The sequence below is a fragment of the Dasypus novemcinctus genome, chromosome 5 (genome assembly GCF_030445035.2).
Source record: "Dasypus novemcinctus isolate mDasNov1 chromosome 5, mDasNov1.1.hap2, whole genome shotgun sequence".
NCBI lineage: Eukaryota > Metazoa > Chordata > Mammalia > Cingulata > Dasypodidae > Dasypus > Dasypus novemcinctus.
In genome coordinates, this window is record NC_080677.1 from 133,010,779 (window position 1) to 133,027,659 (window position 16,881).

At 34.9% G+C, this 16,881-nt stretch overlaps 1 protein-coding gene across 13 annotated transcripts in view; it reads right to left on the bottom strand.

Annotated features, from left to right (window-relative positions):
- KMT2C (lysine methyltransferase 2C) overlaps positions 1–16,881 on the bottom strand; it is a 357,676-nt gene that overhangs the window by 115,807 nt on the left and 224,988 nt on the right. For all 13 annotated transcript variants that reach the window (XM_071215365.1, XM_058298034.2, XM_071215363.1 and 10 more), the window contains exons 10-14: positions 14,046–14,215; positions 13,451–13,602; positions 8,190–8,306; positions 7,204–7,281; positions 5,141–5,856 (exon numbers count right to left, since the gene is read on the bottom strand). In XM_071215365.1, coding sequence (XP_071071466.1) covers positions 5,141–5,856; positions 7,204–7,281; positions 8,190–8,306; positions 13,451–13,602; positions 14,046–14,215 — 1,233 coding nt within the window. The remainder of the gene's footprint in view (positions 1–5,140; positions 5,857–7,203; positions 7,282–8,189; positions 8,307–13,450; positions 13,603–14,045; positions 14,216–16,881) is intronic.

Consider the following 16,881-nt stretch of genomic DNA (forward strand, 5'->3'; position numbering starts at 1 on the left):
TAAGCTTGATATAAAGAGACCAAACCTGTTTTGTTCACTGCTATGTTAAGCATTCTGTTCAGTACTTATTAAGCACCCATTATCTTTTATTGCATGAACACAATAATAAGCAATAAACAATGGTATAGAATATACATCAGTTTTTGCCCTGATTCTTGGTTTTTCCTTACCTATAAGAAATTATCTATCAAATGCATGATATTGTTAAACTATCTACAAGGTGAATTAAAAACAAAAGGATTGGGAAGCAGCTGTGGCTCAATCGATTAGGCTCCTGTCTACCATAAGGGTTCGCATCCCAGGGCCTCCTTGTGAAGGCAAGCTGGCCCGCGCCCACAGAGAGCTGAGAGCCTGCACCTGTGGAGAGATGACGCAGCAAAGGGAGACAAGTGGACAAGCAGAAGAATGCACAGCGAATGGACATAGAGAGCAGACTGCAAGCAAGCTGCAAGGGGGGGAGGGATAAATAAAAATAAAAATAAATTAAAAAAAAAAAAGGATTCAAAATATAGCCACCAGGAGCCCGTAAATTTTGTAAAGAAAGCTAAATATAACAAACTTGCTATCACCAAATCTTACAGAAACTTAAAAAAAAAAAAGCTAGGTAGCAGAGGCGGAATAAGATTCTAAGAAAAATTATTTAACCCCCAAAATTGTTTAAAGTTGGTATTATGATCCTTTCTGCTTTGAGGCTAATGTCTCAGGTAGATTTGTCAACCTAGTAAATTATAGAGCTGTAACAAGGACTGTGGGGTAGGGGAATGTTAACAGTAATGGCAGATGAAGGACAGGCTATTATGGGCAAAAACTTTCTCTTAGAAGTCAAATCCTTTTGCTGGCTGTTAAACATGACCAAAGTAACTACTAAGAGTCCTCATAAAGGTTTGGTATCTCATGGGCAAATTTCCTTCCTCTAAGACTCTAAGTTAAACATAGTATAGAAAACCAAAATTGCTATTAGACCTTGACTCTAATTTATTAGAGAAAGAGAAAACACGGAAGAGATAGAGAAGAAAGGAGGACAACTAGTAAGGGAAATGGAAAACATAGGAGTTTATATTTGTTTTTTGGGTACTACATTCATTCAATCATGTGTACATTAGAGTTAAGGTAACAAACAACATTTTTAGGCTTAAAATTATTTTACATAAGCAAGTTTCATATATAAAACTAAATTGAACATCAAATAGAACAAGAAATTAGTCCTGATTATGATTTGATATTGAAAGTATAGAATGTTTAGCTTTAATTTAAGCCTTCAATATTTCAAATGCACACTGGGGCTGGTGCTAGCAATGGTTTTAGAAATGACTTCTGAAATATTACTACAGACAGAAGGAAACCAGGAAGAAAAGCTGGTGTTTCTATTATTTATGTGTTTTTAGCTTGATATATCAAAGGGCTAGACATTTTAAGGTTTAAAAATCTATGATTTTACAATGGTTTAGATCAATGCCTCTTAGCTTTTCATGTGCATTGGATCATCGGGAATCTTCATAAAATACACATTTTGATTCAAGTGAAAGGTGAAGCTTGAGATTCTGCCTAACTAATTCCCAGTTGATGCTGATGTTCCTGGTTTGTAGCCCACTCTGAGTAGCAAGGGGTTCAGTAGAAATTTCTCCTAGGAAACATGCCTAAGTCTGACAAGCCTGAGTTGTGTTCTCCTTCTAGGTCCTCTGCCTACCCATAGTATCCTGTGGTTTCCTCTACTACAAGCCTACATAATACACACTATATTTAATAGGCTGTTTACTTGTCTATATTTTAAACTAGACTTCTCTGTGAGAACCTCTCAGTCTTGGAACTTACTGAAATTCCTAAGCTTTTCATATATATATCTATACACATATGTATGTATACACACACATAAAATGTTAACAATAAAATGGTGGAAAAGTAAAAATCAAAACTGAAGAAAAAGGATTTAGAAGTTGTCTGGAAAATTACCAAAATGTAGCTAAGAGTACTTGTTTCCTTTTAAAAAAATTTTTTGAAGTATCAACAGCAAAACCTAAAAATACATTTCATAGAATGTTTAGTAATTATTACTTATATGCCACCATGAAAGGAATTAGTATCTGAGGGTTTGAAATAGATCATAGTCACCTGGTAACATTTAAAACCTTTCCATTAAATACAATAATACAAAAATAATACAAGATGTACTAAGATTACTAATCTCAGAGTTTCCAAATTAGACTGGGTAATTACAACTGTGGAATGAGTGAAACAGAATAAGGGCTGAAATGAAAGGATATGATTTATACGATGAATTTAAATTTTTTTTCATTTATTACTATATTTTTAGAGCACTCCTTGTGGCATTATTTCTATTGTATTAAAAAATTAGTAAAATAAAGAGTACTACCACATTTCTCTAATTGAAGCTTCCGTTTCCAGAGTTAAGGTGAAAGAAGCATCATGAGACTGTGTTTAATTCATCATGGTGGGGCTATTGCACTGGTATTTTTTAAAAGCTCTCCAGTTGATTATAATATGGGACAAGGTCAATAACTACTTTACTCAATACAAGATCCAATGTAGATATACCTACAAAAATAGTGAAATATGAAATTCTAAAATATAAAGAAATATAATTTAAATAAAAATGATAGAAAAAATTATTGGTTCATTAGGATAGTTTGTATGAAACACATGTCCAATTTTCTGGCTTCTATAGAAACCCAAAGAATCTTGCTTACATCACGAACAATTCCATAAAAATCCATCTCATTTTATAACCAGTCCCCACTGCCAAGAATCTGCAAATGAAACACTAGAGAAAATAAGAATTTGACACAGGAATGCCTGATATCATAAAATCCATGTAATAGAATCCTGAACTTTAGCAATATCAATATTAGGCTATATACATTCTGGTTTATACATAAAATATTCCCCGGAAGTTAGAGCCACAGCACTGATAGAAAGTAGAAGTGCTATCTCATCCTATCCAATTAATATTCCCCAGAATAACAGTAGTATATATTAGCCAGTCATGACTCACCAAGAGAAGGATGCTTGCTATACCTCTGAAACAATGTATGGAAGAAGAAGCTAAGAAAAAAGGAGGTTAAAAAAATTGCCTGCAGGGCGTTTATAAGATTAGTTTCTTTGAGTATATTCTTTTCTGACTGCACTCATTGAGAGGGTCCGAAAGTAGCAGCAAATGATGAACTAACAATGAGAGTGGCGGTTAAATAGAAAGAAGAATAATACCATAGTTAGGACTTAATAGAGAATATAGAAGAAGCAGTAGCAAATGATAGGATATGACATACAAAGTAGGATAACCCTGGAAGAATAAAGATAGATACACACATCACAACTTTAGAATGGAAGTCAATAGAAAAATAGTCCCAATATACTGAATTTGGCTTCCCAATTTACTGGAACATAAGTCTCCAAATAAGGAGTGAGACCAGCAAAATGTAACAAAAATATTTATGATGCAGTATCTTAAAAGTACATAAATATCTGAACCAAAAGTAATTTGACATTCAAATTTTAGCTGCTAGTCTTTTCATAATCAACTACATATTATTATATAACTATACATGCATTAGTTGGGTTCTACTTAAACTACTGGGGAGGAAGGAAACTGGTTTGAGAAGAAAAATCACTCTCTTGGAAGAAAAAAAAAAAACAACCCAAGAAAACACTTAGAGTAAGGCTTATATAGAGTGCTTTAGTTTACTATGTATCTCTTCACCATAAATAGCTAATCCCATGTGGCAAGTACTCTGCCATTGTTGTAATCTGTTATCTTTAGGGAATAAAATATATCTGGATTTTAAGTCAAAAGAGACTAATTTCAACATTAAAATTGAGTTAGGTTTTCTCTCTTGGTCTTAGAATTCTAAAATTAGATGATTAAGACCCAAATATTCCTATAAAAATTAAAACTTTAGTTACTGGAAACAATTAAAGCATGAAATTTAAAGCTTCAAATTTTTTTAAAAAAGAAAAAAGCTTCAAATTACTATTGTGACTAAATAATTCTGCACTGCTTCACATCTTGCTGTATTATGAAACACGCAGAAAGTAGGGATTTTGTAGAACAATAAATAATTTTTAACTATAGTATCTTTACTTTGCCATGTAGTTTCAATTAAATCCCACTTAAAAACTGGGACTCATCCAGAAAGGACAGAATCCACACTATTTAAAACAATTTCAGCAAGAGACCCCTTCACTTCTTAAATAGCAACAATATAATTCTAAAATGTCTCCATAAAACTACTGGAATAAATCTTAACTTGAAAAAAAAAAATGCCACAAAAGTTAGCAATTAACAGAAACCTCAAAATGAGAAATCCCCACAATGAAAACTTTCCTTAGTAAATTTTTATGCATACGTGATTAAAAATATATACATTTTGGGCAGCAGAAGTGGCTCAAGCAATTGAGCTCCTCCCTACCAAACGGTAGGGTCCCAGGTTCAGTTGCCAGTGTGTCTTCGAGAAGAAGAGCAAAATAGCAAGCTGGCAGGCACAGTGAACTGATGCAATAAGATGATGGAACAAGGAGACATAAAGAGGAAAGACAATGAGAGACACGACAAAGCAGGGAGTACAGGTGTCTCAAGCAATTGAGTGCCTCTCAAAGAGAAGATGAGCAGACACAGAAGAACACACAGCGAATGGACGCAGAGAGTGAGCACAAACAACAAGGCAGGGGGTAGGTGGGGATAAGTAAATAAAATAAATTTTAAAAAAATACATATATACACACATTTTTATATATATATATACACACACACACACACACACATACACAATGAGGAGAAAAGTAAATATTACTGAATGCCCCAAACTTAGTTTTTAAGAGTCTATTGTTAGTCTGACATAGAACTAAAAGTTTTAGAATATTTTCCATTAGAAACTATAATCAAATAGTCCACATTTGCATTTCTCAACAAAGCTGCATTTTCAAATAAGATCACATCAAGTTAATACAGTAATTCTTCATTAACAGCATTTTAAAAAATGGCCAAAACACATTTAAGTCAACATTACATTTAAATTCTACCTGAGGAAAGAAAAACTTCCCCTCCAAACCAAAGGTACATATACTCCTTATTTTATATAATTGTTCCGACATCTATTCTTGTCAACATCATTTAAAATCACCCTACCTGTTTGGACCGAGGTCTACCAGGAGAAAATTTTCTTTTGGTAATAGCTGGTTTACCCATGCCAATTTTTGGAGTGACTGAGATGTAAGTTGTAGGCATGATGTTTCCAGCAGAAGAACTGAGAGTTGAAGGGTAACTATGCAGCATGTCATGAGAAGGCAAGTCTGACAAAAGTGTTGGAGAGGAAGACACATTTGCCTTGGTTATGTCTGCTGCTGGTGAAAATAGTGACTCTATCTCAGATGGTAATTTTATAGATTTGTCCCCTTGGCATGAACTACCTTTCATACAGCTTTCAATTGCAGGAGTCATTTCAAATTCCACAAACCTAGCAGAAGATTCAGCATTTTCTTTCTGTTTCATTTCCTCTTGTACCTCTTCTACCGTCAACTTTTCCTCAGAACATAAAGAAGCATTTTCCTCATATGAGGACCTTAAGGTTTCTGGAAAACTAAAAACAGATTCAATGGTTAATTTTTGAGGCCTTGATTCTTCTGCTGATACCGCCATTTTAGGTTCCTCTAATTGTAGTTCTTCCTGTTGCACAATGATCTGGTGTGTAATGACTTCAATTTTCTCTGTCACTTCCATTTTGTTTTCATTTTGATCTTCATCACCAATATGCATCACTTTAGAAGACATTTCCATTTTTTCTTTATCAATTTCATGAGAAATATGACTTTCCACTTCAGGATTCATTTTACTGTGGGATGATTCTACAAAATTTGGAATATTCATTTCATTAATATATATGTGAATTTTTAAATTTCTAACTATGAGAGCTTTAAGATAATGATGTATTAGTCACTATTGATGCTTTGTAGTTTAATAATAATAGATTTTGGCATTAAAAGGGGATGGGGGAATGTTAAAACATCCTTTTAGTTAAACCAGAAAATATTCCTCAAGAATTCCTCATTAAGCTAATTAAGGCCAAAATATACAAGGGTTTATGGATTAGAATCTCCCTTATGTATTTCTACACAGATCAAAAAACATTATGAAATGATGACCTAAAAGGATCCCCACAGTTTAAGGAAATTTCTGTTAAAAATATTTAAATAAAATTAATTACTAATATAATTCTTTTATAAATATATAATGTTTTATATTTTTGCATACTTAGAAAAGTACTGAAAATTACATAGATCAAGCCTTCATCCTTATTTTATAACTAGAAAAATAAGGCTCAGAGATGATATTTATGTAAGGTGTTTAGGTTAAAAAATAAAGGCTACTCTATAAAAATGCAAAGATATTTTGCAATAGCAGACACCCTGAATGTAATAAAGCTTTCGTAGATTCAAATGAGTAACAGCACAGACAGAAAAGATTTACTAATTACAAAGACTTATTTTGATTAGTTGTACCCATTAATGTATCCAATACATTTTTGGGATGTAACCCTTGTTTCTTCCTCATTGACTAAAAACTAAAGTGACTAATCTTAGCATGTCATTAAATTTAATTAGGTATCAGAAATATAAACAGTAACTAACTGGTAAATTTTAAAAGAGTACTAATATGTTAAAACCTTTAACCCAATCCTACTTAAGAGTAAAGTTAGAGGTCCCACTGATGACTCAAGTGAGAAGTACTAATCACTACTAACCACAAGGGCATACACCATTCTGATTATAACAGAAAACCAACGATCTAAAGTCTATACTGGCAATCCACGTATAAACCACTAAAAAGTAGATTTGTTATATTCTAGGCTGTAGGTATTAAGATTAAAATGTAAACATGCTCTACATCCCAAATAGTTCAATTACATTCAAATACTAGATTTGTATGCAATCATTTCTACCTGCCTCATAACAGAAACATTTGATTTAGTAACACTTTACAGAATGTGAATCCACTGCTAGTACTTTCCAAGAAAAGAGTCAATTGACTAAAAGATTTAGGTAATGTGTAATATAGTGTTAACAAAACGTTTTAAGTATCTGTTGGAAAATTTACATGAAGAGTTAACTAAATGGACAAGGACATGAATCTACATAACCAGAAAGGCATTACTTTGTAAAACTGATCAAATTTGAGAAAGAATTATTGCTTACCAGAAATGAGAAGACCATCTGTGTCAAGATTTTCTGGTGTATTACTTGTCTGTTGCTCTTCATTGTGGATTTTAACCGCTGTAAATAATAAATTAATGGAATTTATAGCAGGTAGACAAAATCTTTATCACTGCTGTCTCAATAATTTAAGAATTTTATTCCACAAACAAATACCAATAACCAACATAAAAACAAAACATACTGTTTTCATTAGGAAGTAGGATATGAAGGTAAAATCAGGAAACTTATTCTGTACTGTGATAGATTATTACTGATAACTTTGCCTTATTTTCCTTTACTTTACACCTTTATGAAGTATACCTGCAGTACGACTTGTTAAATGTAAACACAAAAAAATGTCAAAACTCTCAGAGGCTATTTATGTACATACTCAATCTATATAAACTAACAAAGTTTGGTGTATAATACCAGATTTTCAGATGAACTAATAATTAAACTTAGTAAATTGTTTTTTTCCCCCAATCTGGTCTCTTATTATGGATACTCAAGTATAGTAACAGTTATTAGCAATCTGCAAAAAGCTTAACTGAAATATCACTGAAATAATTAATATAACCATTATCAGTAATGCTAAGACTACCTAAAACAATAACTTTTTTCATTAGCTTATCATGGAACATTTCAAAGTCACCAACAGCTCTAGTTACCAGTTACAAATCTAACTAGAAAAAGAGAAAAAAAAAATTGCTTTCTAATGAAAATCATTTGATCCCTGAAGAAAGTTATGTGGTTACTAAGTAAATCTAGATCACAGCTGAACCACAAATCTATAAATGCCCTTTTCCTATTAATTTTTCCCTAAGGTTATCAGATTTACTGATATGCTCCTTTCCTAATCTCCTTTGTGACTGAATCTTTCCTTTTATTTAGTGTACTAAAGTTTTAGCAGATGTACACATACTCACTGTACATACACATTTTTCTTCAACAAAAATAGGTATATGCATTATTGCAAATATTCTTACCATCTGGAACAATTCCAGGTGTGGACTCCTGACCATTGACATCTTTACTAACTGCATGCTGCTCCAGAAATACTGTGTGGTCTTCAGGTCCTTCAACTTCCATTTCATTGTTATAATCTTAACAGAAAATAATTATTCTATTCCTTATATCAGAATGAATTTTTCATTTGTTAACTAAGTCAATAATATTTACTTTGTTCTAGTGGGTGTAAATTATCACAAAAAATACCGTAAGATTATCTTCCAAGTTTTTAATTTGAACCAAATACATATTTACACTTTTTAAAAAAATACGAAAATGGTACTATATTAAAAGATAATTCACATTAAAAGGATATTTCCTAACTGTATATTGATAGTACACTGGAAATGAAATATTAAGAGACTTCTACTTAAACCTCTTCCAGATTATAAAAAGGAATTTTCATATAAGTTGCCAGTCATATTGAAGAAAATGAAAAACTGGTAAGCAGATTTATTTTCTTCACCTTGTAAGACCTATTCATAACCAACAGGATACTAGTAAATATATATCTTTCCTAAATAAAATTTACTATAAAATTTTGGCCTTGAGGTGAAAATTAACATTTATGAAGGACATTATGAAACAAAAACTTATTTGGAGCAAGATAACCCTGATTATGCAAATGGGTCATAAGCCCTAAGGCTGAAGAACTATCACTGTAGCCTTAAAGAACATGACAACTAGAATTCCAATACTAAAAGCTGTCTTAATATTTATATTTTAATAACATATATACAATCTTAAATTTCCCCTTTGAACTACATTAAAACATATTAATTCAGTGATGCTAAATACATTTACTATATTGTGCAGCCATCAAAACCATCCATAATAGTTTTCCATCATCACAAATTAAGGATTAACTCTCTGTATCAATTAAGCATTAACTCCCTCTATTCTCTACCCCCACTGTGGCCCCTAATAACCTGTATTTTAGTTTCTGACTCTATTAGTCAAATTATTTCAGATCAGTGAGATCATACAATATTTGTCCCTTCTATGTTTGGCTTATTTCACTTAACATGATGTCTCCAAATTCATCCATGTTGTAGCATATATCAAAACTTATTCTGGCGGCGGACTTGGCCCAGTGGTTAGGGCGTCCGTCTACCACATGGGAGGTCTGTGGTTCAAACCAGGGGCCTCCTTGACCCATGTGGAGCTGGCCCATGTGCAGTGCTGATGCGCACAAGGAGTGCCGTGCCGCGCAGGGGTGTCCCCCGCATAGGGGAGCCCCACGCACAAGAAGTGTGCCCCGTAAGGTGAGCAGCCCAGCACGAAAGTGCAGCCTGCCCAGGAATGGTGCTGCACACACGCAGAGCTGACACAACAAAATGACGCAACAAAAAGAAACACAGATCCCCGTGCTGTTGACAATAACAGAAGCAGACAAAGAAGACGCAGCAAGTAGACAGAGAGAACAGACAACCGGGGTGGGGGGGTAGGGGAAGGGGAGGAGAATAAATAAATATATAAATCTTTTTTAAAAAAATTCGTTTTTACGGCTGAATAATACTCATTGCATGAATTTACCACATATTTATCCATTCATCTTTTTAAAAAAAAATTTTTTTATTAGAAAAATTGTGGGTTTACAAAACAATCATGCATAAAATACAGGATTCCCATACATACCCCACTCCGAACACCTTGCATTGGTGTGGAATTTTGTCACAACTGATTAGATTTTTAAAACAATTGCACTATTGCTTTTTTCTTCCTGGACATTGCTGGACTTTCTTTCGCGCTGGGCGGCTCTCCTTAGGGGCCGCACTCCTTGCGCGTGGGGCTCCCCTATGGGGGGACACCCCTGCGTGGCAGGGCACTCCTTGTGCGCATCAGAACTGCACGTGGGCCAGCTGCACACAGGTCAAGGAGGCCCGAGGTTTCAACCACGGACCTCCCATGTGGTAGACGGATTCCCTAACCACTGGGCCAAGTCTGCTTCCCAGCACTACTGTTTTTTAATGGTAGTTACCTTTGTACCCATTGATATAAGATTATTAAAATCATACTAGTACTTATCATTCATAATTTACATTATGTATATTTTCCCATATACTACCCTATCATTAACACCTTGTATTAGCATCTTACATCTGTTATAATTCATGAAAGAATATTCTTATACTGTACTATTCACTATAGTTCAAAAGGGTTCATTGTGTTGTACAGTACTATATTTTATCTTTTAATTTTTATTCTAGTAATAAATACATCCTAAAGCTTCCCCTTTTAACCACATTCACCTCAGTGGTTCAATGCTTTTTGATTACACACACAATAATGTGCTGCGAGCACCACCATCCATCTCCACACCTTTACTATCAACCAAAATAGAAATTCTGTACAAGTTAACCATCAGCCTCCAATTTTCTAACCCCAATCTATCTCTGGTAACCTATATTCCAGACTTTAACTCTTTGACTTTGCTTATTACAATTAGTTGAAAACAGCAAAATCATATAATTTTTGTCCTTTTTTGTCTGGCTTATTTTACTTAACATATCTTCAATGAGGTTAATCCGTGTTCTTGCATGTATCAGGACTTCAATCCTTTTTAAAGCTGAATAGTATTCCATTGTATGTGCATACCACATTTTTTTTAACCATTCATGACTTGATAAGACACTTGGGTTGATTACATCTTTTGGCAATTGTGAATAATACCACTATAAACATCAGTGTGTAAATTTCTGTTCAAGTCCCTGCTTTCAATTTTTCTGGTAATTTACTTACTATCAAAATTGCAAGATCACATGGTAATTCTATACTCATCTTCCTGAGCAGCTGCCAAATTGTATTCCACAGCCATGCACCATTTTACGTAACTACTTGCAATGAATGAGTGTTCCTATTTCTCCACATCCTCTCCAACCCTTACAGTTTTGTTTTTTTAATAATGCCATTCTAGTAATGTGAAATGGAATTTTATTGTGGTCTTGATTTGCATTTCCCTAATACCTGAAGTGATGCTGAGCATCCCTTCATGTGGCCTTTAGCATTGGTATTTCTTCTTTGGAGAACTAGCTATTCAAGCTGCCCATTTCTTAATTGGGCTGTTTGTCTTTTAGTTGTTGAGTTGTAGGACTTCTTAATATATTCTGGTTATTAAAACCTTGTCAGTTATGTGGTTTCCAAATATTTTCTCCCATTGAGGAGGATTTCTTTTCAGTTTTCTGACAAATTCCTTTGATGTACCAAAGTTTTCCTTTTTGAAAAAGTCCCACTCATCTGTTTTTTCTTGTGCTGCTTGTGCTTGGGATTTAAAGTCTAAGAAACCTTTGAGTAGTATAAGATCTGGAAGTTCAGGAGTTTTATAGTCCTGGTTCATTTATGTAGGTCTTGGATTCATTTTGAGTTAACTTCCATTTTCGCAAAGTAGGCTGTTGGAATTCTGACTGGGATTGCATTGAATCTATAAATCAATTTGGGTAGATTAACCTCTTATTGGTAGATCTTTACTCTTGCAATCCATAAACACAGAATTCCTTCTATTTATTTAGTTCTTTGATTTCTTTTAGCAATGCCCTGTAGTTTTCTGCATACGTGTTCTTTACATCCTTGGTTAAATTTAATCTTAGATAGTTGATTCTTTTAGTTGCTATTGTAAATGAAATTTTTTTCTTGATTTCCTCCTCAGGTTATTCCTTACTAATGTATAGAAACCCTACTGATTTTTGTGAGTTGATCTTGTATCCCATCACTTTACTGCACTTGTTTATTAGCTCTAGAAGCTTTGTTGTAGATTTTTGGGGACTTTCTACATATAGGATCAAGTCATTTGCAAATAGTGAAAATATTTCACTTCTTCCTTTCCAATTTGCATGCCTTTTATTTATTTTTCTTGATTATCTGCTCTGGCTACAACTTCTAACACAATGTTGAATACTGGGGGCAATAAAGGGCACCTCTGTCTTGTTCTAGATCTTAGAAAGAAAGCTTTCAGTCTTTCACCACTGAGGACAATGTTAGCTCTGGGTTTTTCATATTGCCCTACATCATATTGTAGAAATTTTCTTCTATTCCTATTTTTGTAAATGGTTTTATCAAGAAAAGTTCCTGGATTTTGTCAAGTGCCTTTACTGGGTCAACCAAGATGATCATGTGATTTTTCCCCTTCACTTTGTTAATGTGTTATATTTACTGTTTCTTGATACATTTGGGTCTTTCTCAGTGTTTTTCTTTACCTAAATGAGTATACTGAAGATCATTTATTTAAAGCTTTTGTCTGGTATGTCCAAAGTCTGATCTTATTTGTTGATGGTTTCTGGATTTTTATTTTCTTCCTTTGGATGGGTCATCATTTCTTGTTTTCGTCATGTAATCATCTGTTGCACATTGTACATTTAAAATTTCTAAGGTGTTAACTCTCAGATTTTATCCTAAGCTATCTGTGCCTGTACTTTGTATCCACCTAGTGAAATGACAGATTTCCTTGAGTGCCAGGAGCTAACAAACAAACAAGCAAATGCACAAAACACCTTTCAAGGTCTCTGCAAATTGGTTATGTGTGACTGGTACCCTCCTTCACAGTTTAGCCCTCCTATCAATAAGATCAACCTAAGGTAAAGGTGAAAGTGCAGGGTCCTGTCAGTCTTTTCTGAGCCTGAGGCTTGTCCTGGGCTTGGACTTACTCATGGCTTTAGGAATGTCCCTGTGTATAGGAATGTGAACATTCCCTCTATTCCCTATAAAAGAAGACTTTCTTTTGCCCCAGGCCACTTTCATTTAATTGTTTCTTACACAGCTTTAACTGTATACAGATCCCTTCTGCCTGCATAGCAAATTCTAGGAGGGTAAGCCTGACTTACTTTTCTGGTTAAGTCTTTCAGTAAGCCACCCAGTAAACTGGCACAAATACACAGGCATCTGAGTGTACATACAGGGCTTACTATGTACCAGGGACCCACAATGGGAGCACAGGGTGGTTACACATGACCTCAGGGAGGGTGGGGAAGAGTTTATAACAGATGCCAGGAGCTTCTCCTACCATTTGCAATGCTGCATTTTCTTGATTTGGCACTGGCCTATTTACTCCAACTCTTCAATGGCTTTCTGGAGTTTTGAAGAGGTTGGCTTTGACAGTTTTTGCTAGTTGTTCAAAGATTTGGTGGGGGGAGGGAACTTCTTATACAGCCATCTTGGTCAATCAGGACTTCCCTTCATTATTTTTAATGTAATATATTGGTGACTGCTTGGCAAAGAATTTGAAAAATAAAAATTCTAAGTTTACCTGTAGTGAGTTCAGCCATCTCCATTTCATCACTTCGCTGTAATGGCTCCATCTCAGCTGCTAAGTGCTTACAATACATGCAGATATATTCTTCTTTGAGCTGAGAATCCAATTCATGATCTGTTTGTTTGTCACATTCTAAGTGAACCCACCTGCAGAGATAAATATATTTAAATAACATTTTCCAGTTTAAAGTAAAGTTAATAAAAAGGGAACAGGGATTCAATAGCTTAATATCTGGGTGTTAAAGGATGAGGGGTAAAAAGTTATAGGGGTTGGTAAATGGCATAGGTTCTAAAAAGGGAGCTAGCAGTTTTTTGGATGTCATTACAAGCAATGAGGTATTTTTTTCTTCCACATTTTAGAGCTATTTCCTCTCTTCTTTTCCCTCTTCATGTTCATTTCTGTCCTTTACTTTTTTCCTGCCCATTTATCTTCCTTATGTCTTTCAGACCCATAAAAACACAAATTAACTCCATTTATAACTGTATTTTGTGAAAAAAGCATTTACTGGAATGGTAACAGCTTGGAGAGCAGAGGTGTATGGTAAGACAAGTATCTACAAAATTATTAAACAGAATAACTATCTACTTACCTTTTGCACATATTACAATGAATCATATCTTCCTGAAATTCTGGGTGATAGCACTTCCCACAGAAAGGACACAAGTTATCCTGCTGTTGGTAACAACTGTCACATACCAGGCAATTGTGGTGCCACTGAGAACTGGCTCGTGTGCCACACTCTACACATATTCTGCAATTCTAAACATCAGGAAAAAGAAAAAATAGTCTATTATGTATCTAAATTACAGTCCTTATGTAAACCTTTTTGAAATAAATGAGATAGTTTTGGATTATGTATTAAACTTTAATTTTCACTAGACTAATTTAGGGTGTATGTTTATGAAAAAGCAATTTGTTCTGAAATGTCTGATGTGCTCTCAAAAATCTGCACTGAAACATCTAGGAAAATGTAAATGGGGGAGAAAGAAAACCAAAAGCATAACAACCTAAGCTGGAAAAAAAGAGAAACATATTCCAGAATCAGGAAGACATAGCTTTTGTGTAATAAGACAACTCAACCCACTATTGCAAAAAGCAAAATGGCACTGCTAGGGTATTCCATTTGTTTCTACGTAGCTTAGGAGCTAAGCACAAGAACTTAAACACTAAAGAAACATCATGACCCACTGCAAAGGACTTGCCATTTGCAATTGTGAAAAAAATTACTCCACATCCAAATCCAAGGATGGCTTCCCATATTGTCCAAATGGAAAGTGGAAGTATCCTTACCAAAGTTAAACTGCTTATCAAGTGCAAGGCCTGCCAGGGTCAGCCAAAACTCTCTTCTGGGCCTATGAACTAGCAAGCTTAAAATCCTCAAAACAAAACTGATAAATTGTGGGGCTCTCATTGCCTATCTCAACTTTCTACCTAAAATACTGATTCATCAACAAAGGTAACTTATTTTTTTGAGCTGGGGGGGTTGGGGGGCAGGGAGGGATGGTATGAATAGAGTGTTTATCCAAAAAGAGAAACTAGCATGAACCATAGATCTGAATTTTTATAGATTTACAATTGATGCACCTGTAAATATTGATTTTTTAAAAATCCTGAACATACTGTAATACCCAACTGTAGACTAAATCTTGTTTGGGGGTGGAGGAAGGGAATGTTATAAGGGATATTAGACCAGCTGACAAAATTGGAATATGAATAGAAGATTCAAGTACTATGAACAAGATAACAATGCTGTGATGATATAAGCATATCCCAGTTATTAAGAAATACACACTGAAACATTTAGGGGTAAAAGAGATATGAAGTATATGTAATTGTCTTCAAATGGAATGAGAGAAGACATACAATAATAGAGCAAATAGGTGAAATGACAACAGGTGAATCTAGGTAAAGGTTATATGGGTATTATTTTTGTTTTTCCAACTGTTATAAAAGTTTGAAATTATTTCCAAATAAAACCTTTTTCTAAAATGTATAATATGGCAACACACAGGTATTCCTGAGTGAGAAACAGAGGAAAGAGACCTACCTGACAATGCTTGGTATACAAAAAGTTCCTGAAAAGATGTCCCTCATTTACATGTGAGCTCCCTGACAGACACTTCTGTGAGGGCATACTTAATTGTCCCTGCATCTCCAACTTCCATCAGAGTGTTTGACATATAGCAAAACCCTCAAATGTTTGCTACATGAATGAATAAATTAAGACTAAAGATTATAGAGAACTATGGGGAAATGGACTTGGCCCAGTGGTTAGGGCGTCCGTCTACTACATGGGAGGTCCGCGGTTCAAACCTCGGGCCTCCTTGACCCGTGCGGAGCTGGCCCATGCGCAGTGCTGATGCGTGTAAGGAGTGCTGTGCCACGCAGGGGTCCCCGCGTAGGGGAGCCCCACGTGAAAGGAGTGCGCCCGGGAGGGAGAGCGGCCCAGCGTGAAAGAGGGTGCAGCCTGCCCAGGAATGGCGCCGCCCACACTTCCCATGCCGCTGACAACAGAAGCAGACAAAGAAACAAGACGCAGCAGATAGACACAGAGAACAGACAACCGGAGGGTGGGGGGAATTAAATAAATAAATAAATAAATCTTTAAAAAAAAAAAATAGAGAACTATGGAAGACTTAGCAGCAGAGGCAGAGGATCATTCTTCAACTTTTTGAGTTAACACTTATTATGTATCATTTTGTTAAATCCAACATTCCTGTATGTTAAAGACTGTATGATTCTTACATTTCTTAAAAGAGGACCCCATCTCACTCCCTATAATAGAGTCAGCTCAAAATGGATCAAAAGCCAGGATCATAGAACTACCAGAAGAAAATGTAGGGAAACGCCTTCAAGATCTTGCGGTAGGTGGTGGTTTCGTAAACCTTACAACCAAAGCACGAGCATCAGGAGAAAAAAAATAGATCTCCTCAAATGGGATCTCCTCAAAATTAAACACTTCTGCAACTCAAAGGACTGTCAAAAGGGTGAAAAGGAAGCATACTCAATGAGAGAAAATATTTGGAAACCACATATCCAATTAAGAGTTTAATATCCAGGATATATAAAGAAAATGCTACAACTGAACAATGAAAAAACAACTCAATTAAAAAACAGGCAAAAGACTTGAATAGACATTTGTCCAAAGAAGAAATATAAGTGGCAAAAAAAAACAAAAAACACACACATGAAAAAACATCACTTGGGATTAAGGAAATGCAAATCGAAACTACAATGAGATATCATCTCATACCTACTAGAATGGCCACTGTTAAAAAGACAGAAAACTACAAGTGTTGGAGAGAATATGAAGAGACAGGAATGCTCACTGTTGGTGGGAATGTAGAATGGTATAGCCACGGTGGAGGACTGTTTGGCAGGTTCCTAAGGAAGTTGAATATAGATTTGCGATGGGGGCTGGCAAT